Source organism: Terrapene carolina, unplaced genomic scaffold (genome assembly GCF_002925995.2).
Source record: "Terrapene carolina triunguis isolate 2854851 unplaced genomic scaffold, T_m_triunguis-2.0 Scaffold33723, whole genome shotgun sequence".
Lineage (NCBI taxonomy): Eukaryota > Metazoa > Chordata > Testudines > Emydidae > Terrapene > Terrapene triunguis.
In genome coordinates, this window is record NW_020698074.1 from 3,385,430 (window position 1) to 3,406,828 (window position 21,399).

A 21,399-nucleotide genomic window follows, 5' to 3' on the forward strand; every position below is an offset into this window, starting at 1 on the left:
CTCCTGTAAATGTAAACTAACTTGTTTGTTTTAGCAATTGGCTGAACAAGAAGTAGGATTGAGTAGACTTGTAGGCTCTGAAGTTTTACATTGTTTTGTTTTTGAGTACAGTTATGTAACAAAAAAAGCTACATTTGTAAGTTGCACTTTCACGATAAAGAGATTGCACTACAATACTTGTATGAGGTGAATTGAAAAATACTATTTCTTTTGTTTATCATTTTTGCAGTGCAAATATTTGTAATAAAAATAATATACACTTTGATTTCAATTACAACACAGAATACAATATATATGAAAATGTAGAAAAACATCCAAAATATTTAATAAATTTCAGTTGGTATTCTATTGTTTAACAGTGTGATTAAAACTGTGATTAATGACGATTAATGTTTTTAATCGCGATTACTTTTTTTGAGTTAGTTGCGTGAGTTAATTGCCATTAATCAACAGGCCTAATTTGATCCAAAAAAAAAAATTTCAACATTCACAAATCTAAAAAATTTCCTTTCATTTTAACACTCATCTGTGTCCTCCTGAGCTTCCGTGGTGCCTCATGGGAGTTGTAGTTTGGGTGCCTCATGCACCCATTCTTTTTTATGGGCTGGAGTCCCCAGCCAGACTACATCTCTCAGATATACTGTTGTCTTATGACTCCCATGATCCATCATAGCAGTTCAATCAGGGGAGACTGCAGTGCATCATTGTAGAGCTGATCTGAAATGAAGCATTTCAGTTCGACAAACCAAGATGACATGAACCAAAATTAAATATTTCATTTTGATTTTCAAAAGGGTAAATAAAAATTTAGATTTTGCTTAATTTTTTTTAATGGAAATATTTTTGCAGAAACCGCATGTTCCATTTAAAAAACATTTTGTTGGAAAATTTCCAGTCACCACTAAAAACGCCAAAGGCCCCTTATTCATTTCCGTGATGGCCACTTATGAGATTCGAAATCCTTATAACACAGTCTTCTAGACAATTTACCTTGGGACTTAGGTAAAGATCAATTAAAATGTGTTTTTTTTTCCTCTCAGCTATTTAAGACCCGACCTTACAAATTCTTAGACACTGCCCAAATTACACATGCAATATAACTGAGTCAGTGGGCTTGTTTGCAACATAATTATCCTGAGACAATTACAACACAACTGCAAATTCTGGTGTCTCATCTCTATTCCTTAAGGCAGGGGTAGTCCATTATTTTTTTGTCAAGGTCTAAATTTCTTGGTCAAGGTATAGTCAAGGTCCAGGCTCCAGAGAAAATAATAAGAAAACAATAACAATAATGATAAGTAGTAAATAAAAAGATTTTGGGGTTAATTCAAAAAGCATCTGGTGGTCTGGATTTGGCCCGCAGTCCGCCTAATGACTACCCCTGACTTAGTCTCATCTATATTACAGATTTCAGCTGTGTTGTAAATGGCTGTGAGGATAACTGTACTGTTATCAGGATCTCACAGCTATAATGTGAATAGGCCCTGATTCACATGAGTAGTCGAATTGTCTTCAGTGGGATTGCATGCATGGGCAAGGATTACTTGAGTGAGTAAGGATTGGCAGAGTTGGGTCCTTAGTATTTAGGAAAAGAGCTAAAAGCTCTGTAAGTAATGTGGGCTAAATTCAGACCTGCTCATCTTACTCACATGTTTAAACATTACTCCTGGGAGCGATCCCACTGAAATCAATGGGGCAGCCTGCATGGGAGGATCAAGCAATGAAGCAATGTTAGCCTGATGTAGTTCCTCCAGTGACTTGGTTGAAATCGGTGCAGTTACACGAGGGATGGATTAGATTGTGCATTGATTACATTCACAATTAGTGAATTATTGTTTGCTTCTCTTTTTCCTCATCATTTGATTCATTCATTAGCTGTCAGAAACTGAGGTCGTTTTTGACGTGTTGTTTTGCTTTTGCAATCTATATCAAACTATAAAAGGTGGTTCTGATTTAAATTAGAAACGTTAGACCATTCTGTCACTAATAATTCAGAGGAGATTAGAAGTTGGCATTTTTACATCCTGACTCGGTTAACAGCCTAACAATGTACAATACTGAGGATATATGTTTTATTCGGGGAATATGTGATGGCATCATTGATATGCAAAGCCATGAATGACTCATACCATCATCCCAAACTCATGCCAATAAAACCTTTATATCACAAAATACCACTCTGTACTCTGTTTACTGGTAGATCCAATTACTAGTTTTTAACCAGAGGAAGTGAGAGCTTTGCCATCGTCCTTAAAAAGACTTTGGGATGGCAAAATCCTCCTCTGAAGTTAAAAATCAGGCAGTGTTTGGAAAAACATGAGTCTTAGAGAGAAATGGTAACAGTCAGGAATTATATGTCATGATACTGGTCCTCATGCACAGGCCCAGCTCAGATCTATGTTAAATATCCCCTTGTTGTCTAATCATCAGTGAAGCGGCTTCAACAGTCTGCACGCAGAATATATGCAATAAATTTGGCTGCTCACTAGGAGAACCGGAAGCCAAGAATGTTAGAACTTTGCCATCTATTCTCCTTAATGAATTTCTCAAGGAATCAGGAGCCCTTTTGACATTTTCATTGCCTCAGGAAGGGTTTGGGGCACAATATATAGGAAGATGTGTTGTAGCTCCTTTTATCAATAACCTGACAACATTTTACAATAATGGAAAACTCCAAAATTCTTTGGTTATTTTTTATTTTTTTTGTAAAACAGATGAAAAATTAAAACATTTCCCTTTAGCTGTTATGCTGTGGAATAATATTCGCCAGCGAATTACAGAGACTTAATAAGCTTAACAAGCTGTGGGAAACTTATGAAACTTCTGTGTGTGCATTCTGCTGTGTCTGTGGAGGACAATGCACTTCTTGTTTTCTGTTGCTCTGAAAACAAGAACAGAGCCTTTAGGGGTTGTATTGGTTAATACAGTGAACTATTTATTGAAATAAATTACAGTACTTAATCACTACCAGCTAAAGGGTTTATACATTTACAGAAGTCTTGGATGACAGCCAACTGTAAATATTTGAGAACTGATCTGATACCTTTATTCACAGTGAGTAGCACCGTACTCTGAGTGGACCAATTGTACTATGAGTCACAGTGGGGTGACTCATAGTACAAATTGCTATTCAGTCTTAATACTGGAATCAGATCTGGCTTATGGTATTTGAGAACTTGAGGCTTGATTCTGCAGTGCTTACTTATGCTGAGTAGTATTAACACAAGTAGATCCAATGAACTCAATGAAACTGTTTCTATAAGTACTACCTGATTTAAGAGTTGCACAATCAAGCCATTATAACCCTGATCCTAAACCCATTTGAAGTCAATGGAAAGACTGGTTGACTTCAGTGAACTTTGGATCAGGCCCTTAATGTGTTCATTAACAGTGAAAAGTTTTAAAATTAATTATGCTCCAGAAGGTAGTCAATTGTTTCAGAAATACAATTCATCTTAATTCACATACATGTAACATAGATGGCCCCAATTTAGCAAAGCACTTAAGCACATGTTTATCTTTAAGCACCTAAATCCATCCCTTTTCAACAAAACATTTAGGGAGTGATTCTCATTTACACTAAGGGCCTTTTAAGTCCATGTTAACTGCCAGCATGGAGTATAGGGCCCATAGTGTAGCTCAGAAACACGCTCTTTAAAGTTCAGTTTAAGCACGTTTAAATTCTTTGCTGAATCTTTGAGTCTCAAGTTAGGCTCCCAAAGCCATATTCATGCATCTCTCTCTGTACGCCCTGCAAATTTTGGTTGCAGAACTTTGGAAACCACTCTTCAAAATTTGGCCTTTAAAATATGGATAAAAAAGAATCCATAATAAAGGGATCTGGAGAAGCCCTAGCATGCATTTCCCAAAGCAGCCTGTTATTTGAAGAATTCCCAGCCTCTCTGAAGAAAAGCAGAGGGGAAAGGCTGAACCATCTTGACAACTGTGTGTAACCTGATAGCGTTAGTTTAGGTCATGACCGCATTATTCTTTTCTGTTTTAACAATGGGTCTTTTCATCCCTTTCCATCAAACTCCAGGGCGTTTTCGACAACTGGAAGTCTTGGATCATGTGACTAGTGCCTTCTCCTCTTTGCTGAATGGTGTTAACACCCAGCAACAGAAATCAGAGGAGAGTAATGGGGACGAAAAGAGCATGACGGACATTGAGAGGAACAAAGCCGAGGCCACACGAGCCAAGCGGAGAAGGCTAGGTCATCTTCTGAGAAAAGCTTCTAGACAAGCAACAGTACTGCAAAGGAGCGCTCGGGCTTCTGGAAGTTCAGAGTCATTCAAGGATAGAGAAGAACAGTCTCCCACCTATGCTGAGATGGACCGGCGCACAGCAATCAGGACAGGCTTTTCTGAAAATAATACCTTGGTGGGTCTGACAGAGGAACATTCTTCCACTGAGGATGATGCACTGACATTATCACAGCTGCCACAGGCTCCAACCGGGAAATCTCAGGTTTATTCATATATACCTATAAAGCAGCCCCAGCTTCCTTCTGCATCGGAGATGGCTGTCAAAGACAGACCAAGGAAAGAGTCCAATTTGCTCTTGACCCACACACTCAGAAGGGTGTCTGGTCTAAAGGGCAAGCCTCCAGATTCATTTGAAATGGAAGAGGTAAGGCAGATTTCAATGTACTGTATAAGGACCATGTGCATGTACAGATGGTAAATACAAGTGTAGATCTGGCTTCTCTGGTCCAGGATGAGAGCTAAAGTATAATGTTTTCAAACATCATATCCCCGCACCAGGGAGAGAAGCCAGACCCCTTTCTCTGTGTGTTATAGACTGTTTAAGATTTTCAATTTAGGTTAAAACTGCTGTCAAAAAATTTGGCACAGGTGTTTCACACAAAAAATCAATGGTGTCAACAAGTACTGTAGTATAAAATGCCAACGTGCTTTCCAGCAGTTGTTCCTTAAGCTCTGTGTCCTAAAAACAAGCTCATTCAAAGCAATAGCTTGTCCTCTGATCCACATTCCATGGCATGGCTCTAGTCCCTGATGTTCTGCTGTCAATACATTTTAGGAGCAATGGGAAGCAGATCAGGGTCAGTGTGGTGCAGCATAACCTGGAATGTTTGTCAATCCTAGTCTTATATAAGAACAGTGTGCAGTTGCAACAGTGGGATCAGCTGGAGTGTGTCTGGTCCCATTGCTGCAGAAAGAGGTCCAGAAAGGCTACTGCCCCATACTGGCAATTCTAATAGGATGCACAGAGGAGCAGGCTTATCTTTCCAGCCACCCAAAGACTAAGGATAGGGGAAGGAGGCCAACAATTAGGGTCTCCCTGAAGAACCAAGGAAATGGGGAGAGGAAACAGCCAGCAACCCACTACAGACATTTGGAATTTGAGAGAGAGAGAGAGAGAGAGAGATGGCATGCGTCCTCCGTAGAAGATGGCAGCAGATTAAGGAAGGTTTCCACTTTCAAGGGTCATCTTGGGGAGCTGGGATTCTGGATCCATGGAGAGGAGGCTCGTTCATCCGAGTCCTGTTTCAAGTTTTTCTTTTGCTACAAGAGTTTTGTCCCAGCCTACATTTACCTATATGTCCTACAGTGGCTAAGAAAAATGCTAAGCTCTGACTGCAAGGCTGGGGTCGTGGTGCTGTCCTCCCCCATCCAAGCTTGCAGAGAAACACATGAAACACTATTGTACCTCTCTGAGGTGGTGTGGTTCAGCACAGTGGATTAAAAGGTCCGAACTAGCTGCATACATTTTGAAGAGCATCTAGCACAATGGAGGCACCAATCCCTATGCGGGAGGTTTGGGTGCTTCTCTAAATACATTCTCTGAGCAAAATCCTGCCCTTCCTTACACCTCATTGCAAGAATTGCGCCCCAGAGTCTGATTTATGCTAATAAAGGCACATTTTCTGAGGGGCATTTGTTTGAGCCAGTTCAGTGGCAAGAGCTTGAATGTATAGTATAGGCGTAGGGGGCTTTTGTGCATTGATAGTTAAATATGGGAGTTGGAGGGTGACCAGGACTAGATCCTGGCTTAAAATACTAAACAGTAATAAAAACAAGAGCCACCAAAAGAAGACTTAACAATATTTCAGTTGGAAATTCTTAATTCTAAAAGGGGAAATACACTTGTAATAATAAATAAGCTGGTTTTGCTTTTGTTTGTTATTTTTGTCTCAGATCCAGAGCTTTGAGGATGAACCTCCAGGGGGAAATCTTCATGACAGCACTTCAGGTAGGTATTAAGAAAAAATTTAGCTTTAAAAAAAATTAATTTTGCTGTGTATTTTTTCTAATTTCTCATCTCTTGCAGAAAGCATTCTCTAGCTGCTCCTACCATCTATGCAGTTTGGATGCACAACTATAAATGTGCCAACCAAATGAGCATTCCGCGTAATAAAATAATGTGACTTGCAAGTACGCACACCAAGTCAAAGGGGCTATATGTGTGTGTGCCTAGAGATCTGCTCATACACAACTCATTGCCAGGCTGGGGCCTGTGTTAAGTGCTTAAAGGGTTAAAGCACAAACTGCTGGACCGACGTAAAGTGGAAGTGTGTCTTGACATCCTGTGGGAGGACCTGAGTTTGAGTCCTGAGTTCTTCCTGCTAGAGAGATGGATGGGAAGTACTGGAGAAGCAGGCTGTTCAGTCTCCAGAACAGGGAATGTCTAGCAGGGTTCCTCCCTCTAGTTGTATTCAAAGCAGCAGTGACAAACTCCAGAGCAAGGGAGAGTCATTATGTGATTGAGCTTGAGAGTGGCAAGGAACAGACAGCAAGGAATAAAGGGAGAAATCCTGGTGGGCCTTACCATATCATAATAGAATGATATTGATGATTTAAATGCAAATCCATATTTAGTCACATAAATAAGTGGCCTGATATCCATAGATGCAAATCATCCGTACATCCCATTGATTTACCCAAGAGTTGACATCTCCAAGGGTGACATCTTGGTGGCAGTGTAGTCAATAGCACAAGTCCCGTTGACTGCAGTGAGGCCAGGAGTTCACCTCAAGTGCATAAGCTTCACTTAGTAAATGCTAGAGCTGATCAAACTATTTGCAGTGAATAATTTATCCGACAGCCTTTCTTTCTTTCTGTTTCCAAATGATCTGTGAGCAGGTTTTTGTTTGAATGGTGTGTTAGTTATACGTAATCGTTCAATAAACACTGTATGTGGGTGTATTTCAGCTTACGGATTGTTCATTTTGGTCCTGTCTTTGGCTTTTCACGATGGGCCTGATCCAAAGCCCATTGATATCAATGGAAAGACTCTCAAGGGTATGTCGACACTGCAATAAAACACCCGCAATGGCCCGTGTCAGCTGACCAAAGCTTGTGGGGCTAAAAAATTGCAGTGTAGACATTCAGGTTCAGGATGGAGCCTGGACTCTGGGACTCTCCAATGACCAGCCTGAGTCTAAATGTCTAACCGCTAATTAAACAACCCCGCAGGCCAAGGCCTCTGAGCCCTAGTCAGCTGACACAGGCCAGCAACAGGTGTTTTTATTGCAGTGTATACATACTCTCATTGACTTCACTGAGCTTTGGATAAGGTCCTCCTGTTTGCTATTCATGGTGTATTAATCACCTCAGTTACATGGTATTGTTTTGTTTCTGCTTCCTGAATCACAACTGAAACTTTATAAATAGAGACATGCTCCCACACCAATGCACAAATAATCTGCATACTGGTATTCACACAAAGAACAGTCATTCCCCAACATTTGTGCAAAGAAAACCTCATTTGCACAAGTATTCACAGAGAGTGACCACAGCCAAACCAATTCAGGATTTGCTAAAATGCTCACAAATAGAGTTTCTTACTATTTGTCCAGCTCCAGTGAATTACTGTACCATGTAATGACAAATAGTATTAATTTCTGCAGATCACATAATTATACTCTTCTCACTAGGTACCCTGCATTCTGGCCTAAAACACAGAAATAAGCATGGTCTTAGTCGAGATTTCATGGTACAGTATGTAGAATGTGATTACTTTGCCTATACTGACAGCAGTGCTTTGTCATCCAGTTAAATGGCCAACCAATATCATATAAGTAAATAGTACAAGTATTGTACTAAGGAGGGGTCGGCAACCTTTCAGAAGCGGTGTGCCGAGTCTTCATTTATTCACTCTAATTTAAGGTTTCGTGTGCCAGTAATACATTTTAACATTTTTTAGAAGGTCTCTTTCTATAAGTCTATAATATATAACTAAACTATTGTTGTATGTAAAGTAAATAAGGCTTTTAAAATGTTTAAGAAGCTTCATTTAAAATTAAATTAAAATGCAGAGCCCCCCAGACTGGTGGCCAGGACCCAGGCAGTGTGAGTGCCACTGAAAATCAGCTCGTGTGCCGCCTTCAGCACGCATGCCATAGGTTGCCTACACCTGTACTAATGTCTGTGACACAAGGTGTAGTTCCAAAATGTTATTTCAGCATGTGATTTAAATTCTGGTTTTTCTCTGTTGTTATGGTATTATTGATACTTGTCTTAATTTCAAAGAAGACAATGTAGGGCCAGATCCTCTAATGTATTTAGGTACCTAACTCAGAACTGTGGATTCCACTGGGGGCAAAGTACCTAGAACATTGTACCACTGAATCTAAGTCCCTTTTGTGGATCTAACCTTAAGGCCCCAATTCAGCAAAGCACTTAAGTACATGCTTAACTTAAATTGAATAGTGATGAACTTAAACATGTATTTAAAGTTAAGTATGTCCTTAAGTGCATTCCAGGACAGGGATAGACTTAGGCACATGGTTAAAGCCACATGCTGAAGTGCTTTTCCAAATAGGAACCTAATTATGGAAAACATTAGCCCCAAAAGTGAATGTTAATGTAGACTGTAATCTCTCTGGGGGCAGGGACTGTCTGTTACTGTGTTTGTACAGTAACTAGCACAATGGGACCTCTTTCTCAGTTGGCCAGCAGGATCTATTGTAAGAAATGTAAGTTACAAGCATCTGAAAATAGGGATGGAATGGAAGCTGTTCCACTCCATTACCTCTGGATGTAGTGCTAGGTGCTGAAGAAGTAGGGCTAACTAGCAACAGAGTATTTTCCATAAATGGAGCATATTAGAAATGGGTGATTTATTGAAGTACTTGCCCTAAATGGTCTTTTCCCTTGGTTCTGTAGCCTGGCCTCAATTTTAGTCCAATTGCTTAATTTTCTACACTCCCTAGGAAAGCCAATTCCCTGTCTGCTGCGCGCCTTCTTTATATTTCTCCATAATGTAGATTTTGGCTGCTTAAATGCAGCAGGCTTTATGATAAGGCTTTTTTTCTTCTTCTTTTCTCTTCTGGCAGAATGCTGAGACTTAATTTTAAAAGACACTCAAACCCCCAAACATCCCTGAATGCCTTACAAGGAAAACAGTGTTTTCTAGCTCTGTTTTAAAAAAAAAAAAATACAATTTTTTATTAGGCAATTTTATCATTGTTATAAATAAGTAATTGTACTGGGGAGAAGGGATAATCCTTATTTAATTAAATTCATCTATACTCCCAGGTTGGCAGCAACCAGACATATGTGAGACTAATACCCACAGCCTGCCTGTATGCATGTGCAATTAAAAATTCGCTCTACAGTAGCACTGGCAGTTTAGTGTTGCTTTTGGCATTTACAAATTCTTTTATTTTGTGACTTTTTTTTTTTTTACCATACACATATGCTGGAGCAGATGTTGCTTATTTGTTGTTTATTCAAATCTGTAGGCTCTGGCAGCTAACTCCATTGTTCTGTAATGAAGCTTTATTCACTGTCCTGTATTAGGACCCAGCAAATTCATGACAGGCAGAGTTAGCTCCCAGCAGAAAGCTATAGTTATTGCTCTTACTTATTGGCTGTTTATATTCTAAAGCTCACAGTTGAGAGAGCTGGCTGGGCAGTGCAAGGGACTGGTGCTGTTGTGTTCTGAGGGAAATAACTCCACTGTATCTTTGCCCTGATGAGGTGCAGGCTTGCATGTAAACTCATCTGTTGCAGGGATTTCATATTCGATACTTGACAATAGAGCTGTTCTCGCTCTCTACCCCCCATCGTTCTTTCCGTTTTCAATTAGCCTTTGTAAAGTACTGGGTTTAACTAGAGGATGTTTCGGTGTTGTTCATGCCCGTTAACTCAGCACGTGTCTGAAGATTCATTTGCAACAACGTCTATTATGGATGCAAGGGAACTGAGGTTTATTTTTGTACAATATTGTATTCGTTCACTCCCACTTCTTTCTTCTTTACTCCTCAATGCCTTTCCCCATTAGGGGAGCCACACTATTGCTATGCAAGGATTCCAATGTGGTATTGACCAAAGAAGGACCTGCTGATCTCTGAAGGTTGTGTGCCAACATAAAGGCATTAGCCTGCTGGAAAACCTCTTTGTAGCCCAAGAGGCAATCAATCAGAGAAGTAACCACCTCCATCTGGCACACTGTGACATGGAAACTCACTATTAGAGCATTCGTGATTCATCTTGTCCCAAGTAATGGTGCCAGGGATCAAACTATACTCCGTCTTCACAGCAGCTGGGAACATTCTAGCTTCCCAGCATGCTAAGCTAACACATTAGCTCCTGTGACTTATCAAGTAGCAATTCTTTTAATTATCACACCTTCACTCCTCCTACCCACCAACTCCACATACAGTGTGGCACCATGGGAATATTTCCAGAATGCAATCAGTATTTTTCTTAATTGACTGCGTTCCAACAGTGTGAATCCTGTTTATTCTTCATTGTAACGTGCATGGCATTGATTGCTCCATGCCACCACGAGTACAGGAAAGGAATCCACATTTATTTCCGTGTTTCTTCTAGCATTAGGATATTCCTGTTGCCTCTCATCATTTTTAATGTTTAGCAAAATAGTAACAACATAGAGCCAGCTACCATAAGAAAGATTCCTTCTCGCCAGCGGAAGGGGGTAACAAGGTAATTCACAGTCCTGGTTACCACTAGAACTGTCACACTGTAACCATTTACACTGTGGTCCTTAATTGTCCCCACTTGCTGAACAGTCCTGACAGGTCACTTTAGTGTAATAATGACCTCCAACAAATGGGGTGAGAGAGAGGGAAATTAGAGCATTGCTGGTGGAAATCCAGTGATGGATCTTGTTGCCTGTGACCTAAAGGGGGCTGATTTTCCACTCTGCTACATGGGGTTTACATTGGTGTAATTCCCTTAACTTCAGTGGAATTATATCTGCGTAAGTATGGGGTAATGGGGTGACTTGGTCCCAAATATTTTCTATACTACTGTTACTTTGCTATAGCTGCTGTGGGAGATAGGTGGGCTTTCCTGTCGTCTGTGATGACCGCTGTGGAAATGCTGAACAGTGGAACTCTTCTGGGTGGCTTCTTTCTGCTCTGAGGAACTTAAGTTCTTCACAGACAAGTCCCGACCGATTCAGAACAACCTCTGTGGAGCTAAGGTCAAAGTGGATACTGGGTCAAGGAACAAGGATTTACTGTGCTGTCCCACCCTCCAAATGAGTCTTATGCAGTATTCTAGTTAGAGGTTTTTAAGCTATTGTAAGCTATTGTGATTTGGACCTAATCCCTCCCTCAGAGAGGGAAAGCTGCAGGGAAGTTGCAAACAAATTGTGGTCAAACATACTTAAAAAAATGGACACCAATATTGTTACTTATCTGTACAGTGGTAATGCCTATGAGCCCCATTCATGTCCTGAGCCTTTTCTTTCTGGCTGAGATCACTGAGAAGGCCATGATGGGTCTAATCCAAAATCTGATATTCTGAAGTCCTTAAATCCCCTTCTAGTCAGGCTTCTGGCTGGACTATAGCATGGAAACAGAGCTAATAGCATTGGCTGGTGAACTTCACGTCAAGACATCCATGCTGACCTTTCAGAGGTTTTTGATACCATTTAGCAGAGAGTGTTACTGGACCTGGCAGGGAAGGGGGGAATTTTCATTCTATTTGGGGTGATTCTATAGGATGGTGTCGAGTGACTCCTCCTCCTTCATCAGGGCACTCGGCTGTTGAATCCCACAGGAGTTCAGTCCTGTCATTTCTTTTTATTCATGTCTCTATGCAGTTGCCACTTGGGGAGATTGTGAAATAATATCTGCAATGTCATCTGTATGCTGATGACACTTAGCTCTACATCTCATTTTCATTAGAACCAGACATAGCCATCACCAGGCTCTCCTGAAGTTTGGCAGAGATTGGAAGATGGATTAAAGCCAATTGGCTGAAGCTCAATCACTAATAAGATGGAGGTGATGCAGGCTGGCAAGGAAAAATACTGGGAGGACCTGGCAAAGTCTGAAGCTGTTCCATCAATTGAAGGAGGATAAAAGACCATTGCCAAAGTGGGCTGTAATCTCAGGGTTTAGCTAGATTAATCACTTCTCTTAGACTCCCAAATTGTATCAATGGCTAGAAATAATTCTGATCATGCATCACTAACTAAAATATTATGCCCTTTCCTCTAAAAGGCAGATCTCACATTGCTCATTCACACCTTCATTATTCCTAGACTTGCCATGCAGTCTGTTTATGACTAAGCAAGAAAGCCATTCAGAAGCTCTGACTAGTGCAGAAAGCAGCTGCCTACCCTCTGAGTGAGATCCGTTGTCAGAGCATATCACACCTGTGCCCTGGATTATTCCCAGTGAAAATGTGTGAAATTCAAAGTGTTGGGCAGTATCATCACACCTAAAATGACCCCAACCCCTGATACCTTAAAGATAATACTCTCGTGCTCTCACTCTGACCCAATTGCCTTTAGGGTGTGGCTGCTGGAGCCAAAGATGAGGTATTCTCAGTAAAGAACCCCCACCTCTGAAGTTTGCAGAACTCAGTTCTGGCCTTTCTAGTAAGTTGCAACATTTTGTTCACTAGAGATTGTTGAGAAATATTTTTCCCCCATAAAAATTTTTAATTAAACAGCATTTTTTCCATTTTCATCTAAATTTTTCTTCTCCAATTCTGGGGCGGGGTTGGAAAACACACAAAGGAATACGTTCATTTGTTTTTTATAGAAAACAGAATTTTCTTCATTTTAAAAGTTGTTCTAGAGAAATTTTTCACCCAGTTCTGCTCCTCACCAAGGCTTTCTACTAAATGTGAGCTATGAAAGCATGTGCTCTTAGATAGAGAGAGCCCTAGCCATTTCACTATTTTCTAAAGCATAGGGCTCATGAGGAACATGATGCCAAGCGCCTAATTTCTCAGGTGTTTTGGGTGGGAATAGATTGAAGGCTGAGGGCTATGGTGATGTGCTAGTTATTCTGTGGTTGTTACATGGCTAGTTTAGAGGATGTTTTATACATTTATTTTTATTCTGCGTGATTTAATCTTATGAAATGCTTAGAGCCTGGGATAATCACTTTTAAATCAAAATAACTAAATACATTTTGTTCCTTATATGTGGAAAATATAGTCCCTTTTCAAGTTATGTGAAGAGTGCCCCTATACCACAGTGATGGGTGCCTTATAAAAACATGTGATAATAAATAATAGCATGTACAGTGGGAGGCAGAAAACAGGAGAGAAAATTGCACAATTATCTACAATATAGGCACCATATAACTGAAAATGTACATCACATCTTAGATGTATCCGTGTTATCTGTGATTACAGAAAGAAAAACAGGCCAGACTTTGAGAAGGAGGGTAAGAGGATGGTTCTTTGGTAAAAGTAGAATAATTATACAGCAACAGCTCTGGGGACCCTGGGTGCCTTGAAGTTTTCTGTTCTTGTTATAAGCTCTCTGGGGGCAGGAACTGTCTCTTTGCTCTGTGTTTGTACAGCCCCTAGCTCAACGGGGTTCTTGCCTATGACTAGGGCTCCTACGCATTACCAAAATGCAAATAAATAATAATAATAATTGTGTTTGGTACAGGATTTTGTATGTTACCGGTAATATGTGGTGGATCACAACTTCAGCATGAGTTAACAGTGCAATGCTGTTGCAAAAAAAGCAAATGCAATTTTAAGTTGCATTAACAGAGGCATAGCTGCAAGTCACAGGAGGCGACAGTACTGCTCTGTCCAGAGCTGCTTATGCCTCAGCTGGAGTACTGTGTCCAATTTTGGTCACCAATGCATAGAAAGGATGTAGAGATAATGGGAAGGATACAGAGGCAAGTGACAAAGATGATAAAAGGGATGGATTGCAAACCATGTGAGCAAAAGCTGAAGGAACTGGGTAGTTTGGAAAAGAAGAAATTGAGGGGGAACATGTTAGCAGTCTTCAAATATTTGAAAGGCTGCCGGAGAAAAGTTGTTCTCTCTTGCCACAAAGGGAAGGACAAGAGACAACTACAGCATAGCAGATTTAGATTAAATCTCGGGAAAAACTTCCTAACTGTAAAAATAGTAGGACAATGGAACAGACTGCCTAGGGAGTGGAAGCTCCTTCACTGGAGGTTTTCAGAAGGAGATTGGACAGCCATCTGACTTGGATGATTTTTAGACACAACAAATCCTGCATCTTGACAGGGAGTTAAACTAGATGACCCTTGTGGTCCCTTCTAACCCTATGATTCTGTAATACTGTGTATACTAATTTAAACAAGAATCTCACTTAATCCAAATGGAACAGAGGACATGGAATTTATTTAGCTAACCTGCATTTTGAATAAGATGTAACTAATGCATCGTGGGGCACATAACCCAGTTTTCTATAATGTGGGTTTCAGATAAGAAGATTTTTCTAACTTCTACTATAGTTTTGTTTAAAACAAAGATCAGTGGAAGGGCATTAATGAAAACTGTAGTTTATTCCAGCACTGAAAACTGAAGTTATGGTTTGTCTACTGCTGCCACCTGGTGATCATTCTCCTATGCTGTTGCATGTTGTTCAGTTTGTCAGGTCTAGTCATATGGCGATGCGCCTAGTTGGGCAGCCCTTACTCCAATGAGAAATTCCATTGAAATGGGCATTCCTAGAAGGCGACAGACTATAAACATGAGAGAGGGTTGTAGAATTGGGCCTCGTATTGTTTCTATTTCAAAAGTAAATATAAACAAAGATTTGCTAGCACCATCTGATCTGTATTTTTACTTCTGCAGTGGGGAAAATAAAGTTTTTAAATGCTTCAGAAAATATATTTGAATCATAAACATGCTGTTTTGTATTTCAGCGATACTAAGTGTGCATGGCATGGATATTGGTAATCAGAACAGCTGAAAAACAGCCCTTTAGAATAAAGGCAGAATGTGCAGTTGTGGCAGTTTTGCACTCCCCAATTTTGGCAGTGATGTGGAGCTGCCCTGCAGATGTGCAGCACAGGTTAGCGCAAGACATTTTGGTCACATACCTGCAGGGCTGGCCTTACCATGAGGCGAACTGAGGTGGCCGCCTCTGGTTCCAGACTGTGTAGAAAATTGTGTCTGCTGCTGGTGCGTATGTATTCTCTCTGCTCTAGATGCACAGAGATGGTGGAGTGCTGTGCTGGAGGAAGAAGGGCACAAGAGACATAACAGGCAGGCAGGAGAAAAGGTGAGAGGGAATAACCGAAAGCAGCAGGAGCTGCAGGGAGAGAGAGGAGGAGGAGCCTCTTATGTTCCTCTCTAGCACCCCCAGAAGCCTGGACTGATTAACACCAGCTTCTCAGGGAGCTTCCTGTTTCCTGCTGCTTCCCTGAACCCGCTTGAGGAGAACAGGCAGTCAACTGAAGTAGTAGGAGCCAGTTAGGCCCTTAAGACACTGATATCTTCCCTCACTCAGGCCCTGCTACCAGCCTGCTTATTTGTTCCCTTCAATTGAGTGTTGAGAGCCACTATAGCTGGCACAGAACAGCAGTCATGAGTGAAAGAAGAAAATGCTCCTCTGGGGCAGCATTCAGAAAAAGAAAGAAAGCAAAGGAAGCTTTTCTATCTAAGCGGGAAGGAACTCTCCTGAGATACATAGACACAAATGTTCACGGTGAGCCCTCCGGCCCCAGTGAGGATGTGAGTGGTGAGGAGAAGGCTGATCTTCCAGTTAGTCAGAGTGCAGGTGACCTGGCAGCTACTGCAGCATCCATATTTCCATCTCAAATGGATGTAACCATGCACATTCCTGAAGAAAAGTGTAGAGCAGAGAAGTGTGTGGTGGAGGCACAAGAAACAGCTGCTGCTGAGTTTAGTTCCTTAAGTCTAGATGATCCAGGACTGTGGACCTACTTGAGCAGTAGCCTGAGGGACTTCTTTGTACTGCATGGGCCACAGCAAGTGAAAAACTTCATGTTCGCCAAAGCCAATTAAAATAGAAGTTTCCATCCAACACATTACTGGCATGAAATCCCCAATGGTGACAAAGTGGAGAGGCCATGGCTTATGTACTCAAAAATCCAGAATACTGCATACTGTGTTTGTTGCAAACTCTTCCCTCTAATGTTCCAGCCACATTGGGTTCTACAGGAACAAAGGACTGGAAAAATCAGGCTAGAAATCTGGCATGCCATGAGAAGGCAGCAAATCACCAGAGAGCATTCCATAGGTGGAAAGAGCTTGAGATGAGACTAAGGATAAAGGCCACCATAGATGATCAGCATCAAGAGAAGATTGCATCAGAATCTCTTTACTAGCAAAATGTTCTGAAAAGGCTCATTGTCATTGTGAGAATGCTTGCTACCCAAAACCTAGCCCTGCGTAGCACTTCAGATCAGCTGTATGTGCCAAACAGTGGAAACTTCCTTAAAATTGTGGAGCTGATGGCTGAGTTTGATGCTGTACTCCAGGAGCATCTAAGAAGAGTCACCACCCAAGAAATGTACACACACCACTACCTTGGAAAAACAATTCAAAATGAGATCATACAATTACTGGCAACAAAAGTCAAACAGAAGATTGTGGCAGACCTGAAGTCAGCAAGATATTACTCTGTTATTCTGGACTGCACACCTGACATCAGCCATATGGAACAAATGACTTTTTAACGGTGCGTTTTGTAACAACAACAGAACCTAGTGAAAATGTCCCTACAATAGTGACTGTCAGAGAGCATTTTCTAGAATTTATTGACATTGATGATACTACAGGAGCTGGTATGACAAATGTGCTTCTTAAAAAGCTGGAAGATATGGGAATTGCGATAGCTGACATCAGGGCCTGCTCCAGGGTTTTTGCTGCCCCAAGCGGCGGGGGGAAAAAAAAAAAAGCTGCGATCGCGATCGGCGGCAGCTCCACCGCGCCGCTTTCTTCTTCGGCAGCACTTCGGCGGCAGGTCCTTCCCTCCGAGAGGGACCGAGGGCCCCGCCGCTGAAGAGCCAGATGTGCCGCCCCTTCCCCTTGGCCGCCCCAAGCACCTGCTTGCTGCGCTGGTGCCTGGAGCTGGTCCTGGCTGACATAAGAGGTCAGGGCTACGATAATGGTGCCAACATGAGAGGAAAGAACAGAGGAGTGCAGACATGGATCCGAGAGTTAAACCCTCAAGCTTTTTTTGTCCCATGCAGTTCTCATTCATTGAAGTTGGTGGTCAGTGATGCAGCATCAGTTTCTAGTGAGGCTGCTGAATTTTTTAATGTAATTCAAAGCATCTATGTATTTTTCTCTGCATCAACTCATCGATGGCAAATTTTGAAGCAACATCTGGGAACATCCTCTCTGACACTGAAACCACTGAGCGCCACATGATGGGAAAGTCGAGTGGAGGTGATAAAGCCTATCAAACACCAAATTGGGAAGATACATGATGCCATAGTTGCCATTATGGAGGATAATGCTATGACAGGAACTGTTCATGGGAGAACAGTGGCAGAGGGAAATGGAATCACCAGAAACATACATAACTTCAAATTTCTGTGTGGTTTAGTGTTGTGGCATGACATATTGTTTGAAATAAATGTTGTAAGCAAGAGACTCCAAGGTGTTGACCTTGTTATATGTTGAGCAATGGAACAACTGGACAAAGCAAAGTCATACCTACAGTCTTACCGGTCAGATGAGGGATTTAAAAAATTTCTGAAGAGTGCACAAAAATTGGTAGAGGAACTTCACACTGAAGCTATTTTCCCACCCATTCAAGAATACAAGAGTCACCGAAGAAGAAGACATTTTGATTACGAGGCACGGGATAATCCCATAAGAGACCCCCAAACAACAATTCAAAGTTGAATTCTTTAACCAAGTGCTAGATTGTGCAATACAGTCAGTTGAAGAACGTTTCATGCAGCTCAAGGAGCACAGCAGTATATTTGGGATGTTGTATGATATTCCAAAACTCCTCACTATACCTGAAGAAGACCTACACCAGCAATGCAGGGCACTAGAGACAGTGTTGACACATGATGACATGCGCAATATTGATGCGAGTGATTTAGGTGATGAATTGAAAGCCCTTTCGAGATACATTTCAGCAGGATCAACTCCAAAGGCTGTTGTAGAATATATGTGCACAAATAAGATGACCACCCTCTTTCCAAATGCGTTTGTTGCTCTGCGCATACTTCTAACACATCCTGTAACAGTTGCCAGTGGACAGGAGCGGCTCTAGCTTTTTTGCTGCCCCAAGCACGGCAGGCAGGCTGCCTTTGGCGGCATGCCTGCAGGAGGTCCCCGGTCCCGCGGATTCGATGGCATGCCTGTGGGAGCTCCGCCGGTCCCGCAGCTTTGGCATACCCACCACCGAATTGCCGCCGAATCTGCGGGACCGGAGGACCTCCTGCAGGCATGCCGCCGAAGGCTGCCTGACTGCTGCCCTTGCAGGGACCGGCAGGGCGTCCCCCGCGGCTTGCTGCCCCAGGCACGCGCTTGGAGCATTGGTGCCTGGAGCCACCGCTGCCAGTGGAGAACGCAGCTTCTCCAAGCTGAAGTTAATAAAAACACATCTACACTCCACAATGACACAGGAGAGGCTGGTCGGCCTTGCAACCATCTCAAGAGAGCATGAGCTGGCCCAGACTGTGGCCCTTCAGGAAGCAGTTCAAATCTTTGCAACCAAGAAGGCACAGAAAGCACCCCCTTGATTATTCAAACAGATAAAAATGCCAGTGTTTACTATGCAGACAAGAAAAGTTACATTTGCTGTTCAGGCGTTTGAAAGTAAAGTGTTACTTAAAATTTTTGAACAAGGCATTTTAAGTTGTTAGTTCTCCTTTATTGGAGTAGGTAGCAGAGCAGTACCATAAGAGGAGTAGAACAGCAAGAAGGCAGAATTGAGACTTTTCAAAGTTTTGGCCCAAGCGAGAGGACATGGGGGCGTCATTTGAGCTCCCCTCCTCAGGTGCCAAAATGTTGTGAGCCGGCCCTGCATACCTGAGGACCCATATGCTCATTTCTAAGCTGTTTATATTTTTGTTTTGCATCCAGATGCTTAGATGAAATATTTTCTTGTACTGTGCAAAAATCCAATGGACTGCGAAGAGTCCTCTACTCAGATAATAGTTGGAAGCCCACTGTATATCTGACAACAAGTAACTATTCCAGGGGAGTTTTACTAGATTTGGTTGTAGCAGTTCGGGGAACAGAAGTATGTGGAGTATCAATCAGTCCAGATACAGGTGATTCTTTATCCTTTATTCTAGTTACTTTAACCTTCTCCAAATGATGTTCTGATAGCAGTTAGGTTAGTGGTTGCACTGAGCTCCCTGTCTATCATGCTGAGCAATATTGTCTCATGGTTTCCTCGTAGTCTCCCCATTGGTCTGTCTTCATCCATCTGTTATCTCTGATCTCACACTTAGACTACAAACTCTTTGGGGCAGGGACAGTGTTTTTGTTCTTTGTACGGTGCCTAGCGCAGTGGGCTCCTGGTCTATGACTGGGGCCCCTATGCACTATGGCAATACAAATAACTAATAAGAATAATCGGATCTACTCAGCCCTGATCTAGCAGGTTGGTTTGGAGATAGTGGGACATAACCGGGTAGGAATTTCCTGTTGATAGATGTTGTAGGTAAGGTTGTATTGTGGAGAAAGATGACATACAGACCTAGCCAATGGTATAACAGAACATAGATGGGGCAGACACCCCACAGGAATCTGCAACATCAGGTGTTGTTGATAGGGTTGGGGGGTATAAATGAGGCGTAGTCAGTACCTATTCCAAAGTTAATACAGCTCTAACTTTAGTAGACTCTTTTGTCCATCCTTCAAGACAAATACCTGAATTTTAGGTACCACAATGTTGTGTCTTGACATCATGAGGTGCACTCCTGTGGGTAAATATTAAGACTGACATTTTCAAACTTTGTACCTAAAGTCAGGCACCTAAAGTGACCTGCTTTAAATAGGTTATGGGGGGTGGGGGAGTGTACTAAAAGTGACCTGATCTCCAAAGGTGCCAAACTCCCAGTTTCACAGGTGCTGACTTTCCAAAGTGCTAGGGGGTGCTCGACCCCCAGGCCCCACCCCCACTCCACCCCATCCCCCAAGGCCCCACCCCCACTCCACCTCTCCCCACCCCTGCCCCATCTCTTCCCACCCAGTTCCATCCCCCTCCCCCGAGCCCTCCATGTCCTTGCTCCTACCCCCTCACCCTCCCACCAGAGCCTCCTGAACGCCGCAAAACAGCTGATCGTGGCAGGCAGGAGGCGTTTGGGGTGGAGGGGAGCTGATCAGGGGGGCTGCCAGTGGGTGCTCAGCACCCACCATTTATCCCCGTGGGTGCTCCAGCCCCAGAGCACCCATGGAGTCAGTGTCTAAGCCCAATTTCTTCTGTTAGAGTTTTGATATTTGGCACCTTTGAAGATAGGCTTCTTAATAAAAGTGACCTATATATGGATTTAAGTGCCTAAGTTAGGCACCAAAAGTCAATTTAAAACCTGAGCTCTGATTTTTTTACAAGTCACTCTAATTTGTTTTCATGCTTGTTTGGTTTTTTATATATACATTTTTAGAAACGAGAACATCCAATCTGTAATCAAATGTTTCCATTCAAGATCCACCACCACCATGTAATAGCTGCAGGAGACCTGACTCTCATCACAGTGGTAGCTTACCATAGTTGCACTGGGACTACTCACTGCTTAGAGTTAGGCATATGCTTAAGTATCCTGCTGAATCGGGCCTAAAGGAGGAGAAAGTCATGATTTATAATTATGCAAAGACCTTGAGAGTTTTGTGTGAAAGACTGTAAAGTGCCTTACAAATACAGCTGAGTGAATAATTCAGAATGACTCCTTCAGCCTTTTTTCCCCCCTTACAAAATATCCATGATCTCTGTTTCTCGGAATGTATTTATTATTCAAATATATGTGCTGGATATTTTTTAGAAAAATGTACTCTGTGTGTGTTTATCACACATATTTACAATTTGAGCCACATTGCTTACTTGTTGTTGGGCAGATAAGTCACCTCATATTGTTTCTCTTTTGTGACTGGATGAGCAGGTGAGCACTTTGATGTGCATTTTTACACGTGTGAATTTAAAATTCAATTTCTTCAAATACTCATTCATCCAGCTTTGAAAATTATGAATATTTGTGCCAATAAATCTTAAGTATTCAAATGCTCATGAAAGACA

The 21,399-nt window shown here is 41.9% G+C and overlaps 1 protein-coding gene across 1 annotated transcript in view; it reads left to right on the forward strand.

Moving 5' to 3' along the window:
- LOC113409527 (protein ITPRID1-like) overlaps positions 1-21,399 on the forward strand; it is a 63,727-nt gene that overhangs the window by 18,282 nt on the left and 24,046 nt on the right. Inside the window, exons 8-9 of the mRNA XM_026663549.2 lie at positions 4,040-4,629; positions 6,159-6,213. Coding sequence (XP_026519334.1) covers positions 4,040-4,629; positions 6,159-6,213 — 645 coding nt within the window. The remainder of the gene's footprint in view (positions 1-4,039; positions 4,630-6,158; positions 6,214-21,399) is intronic.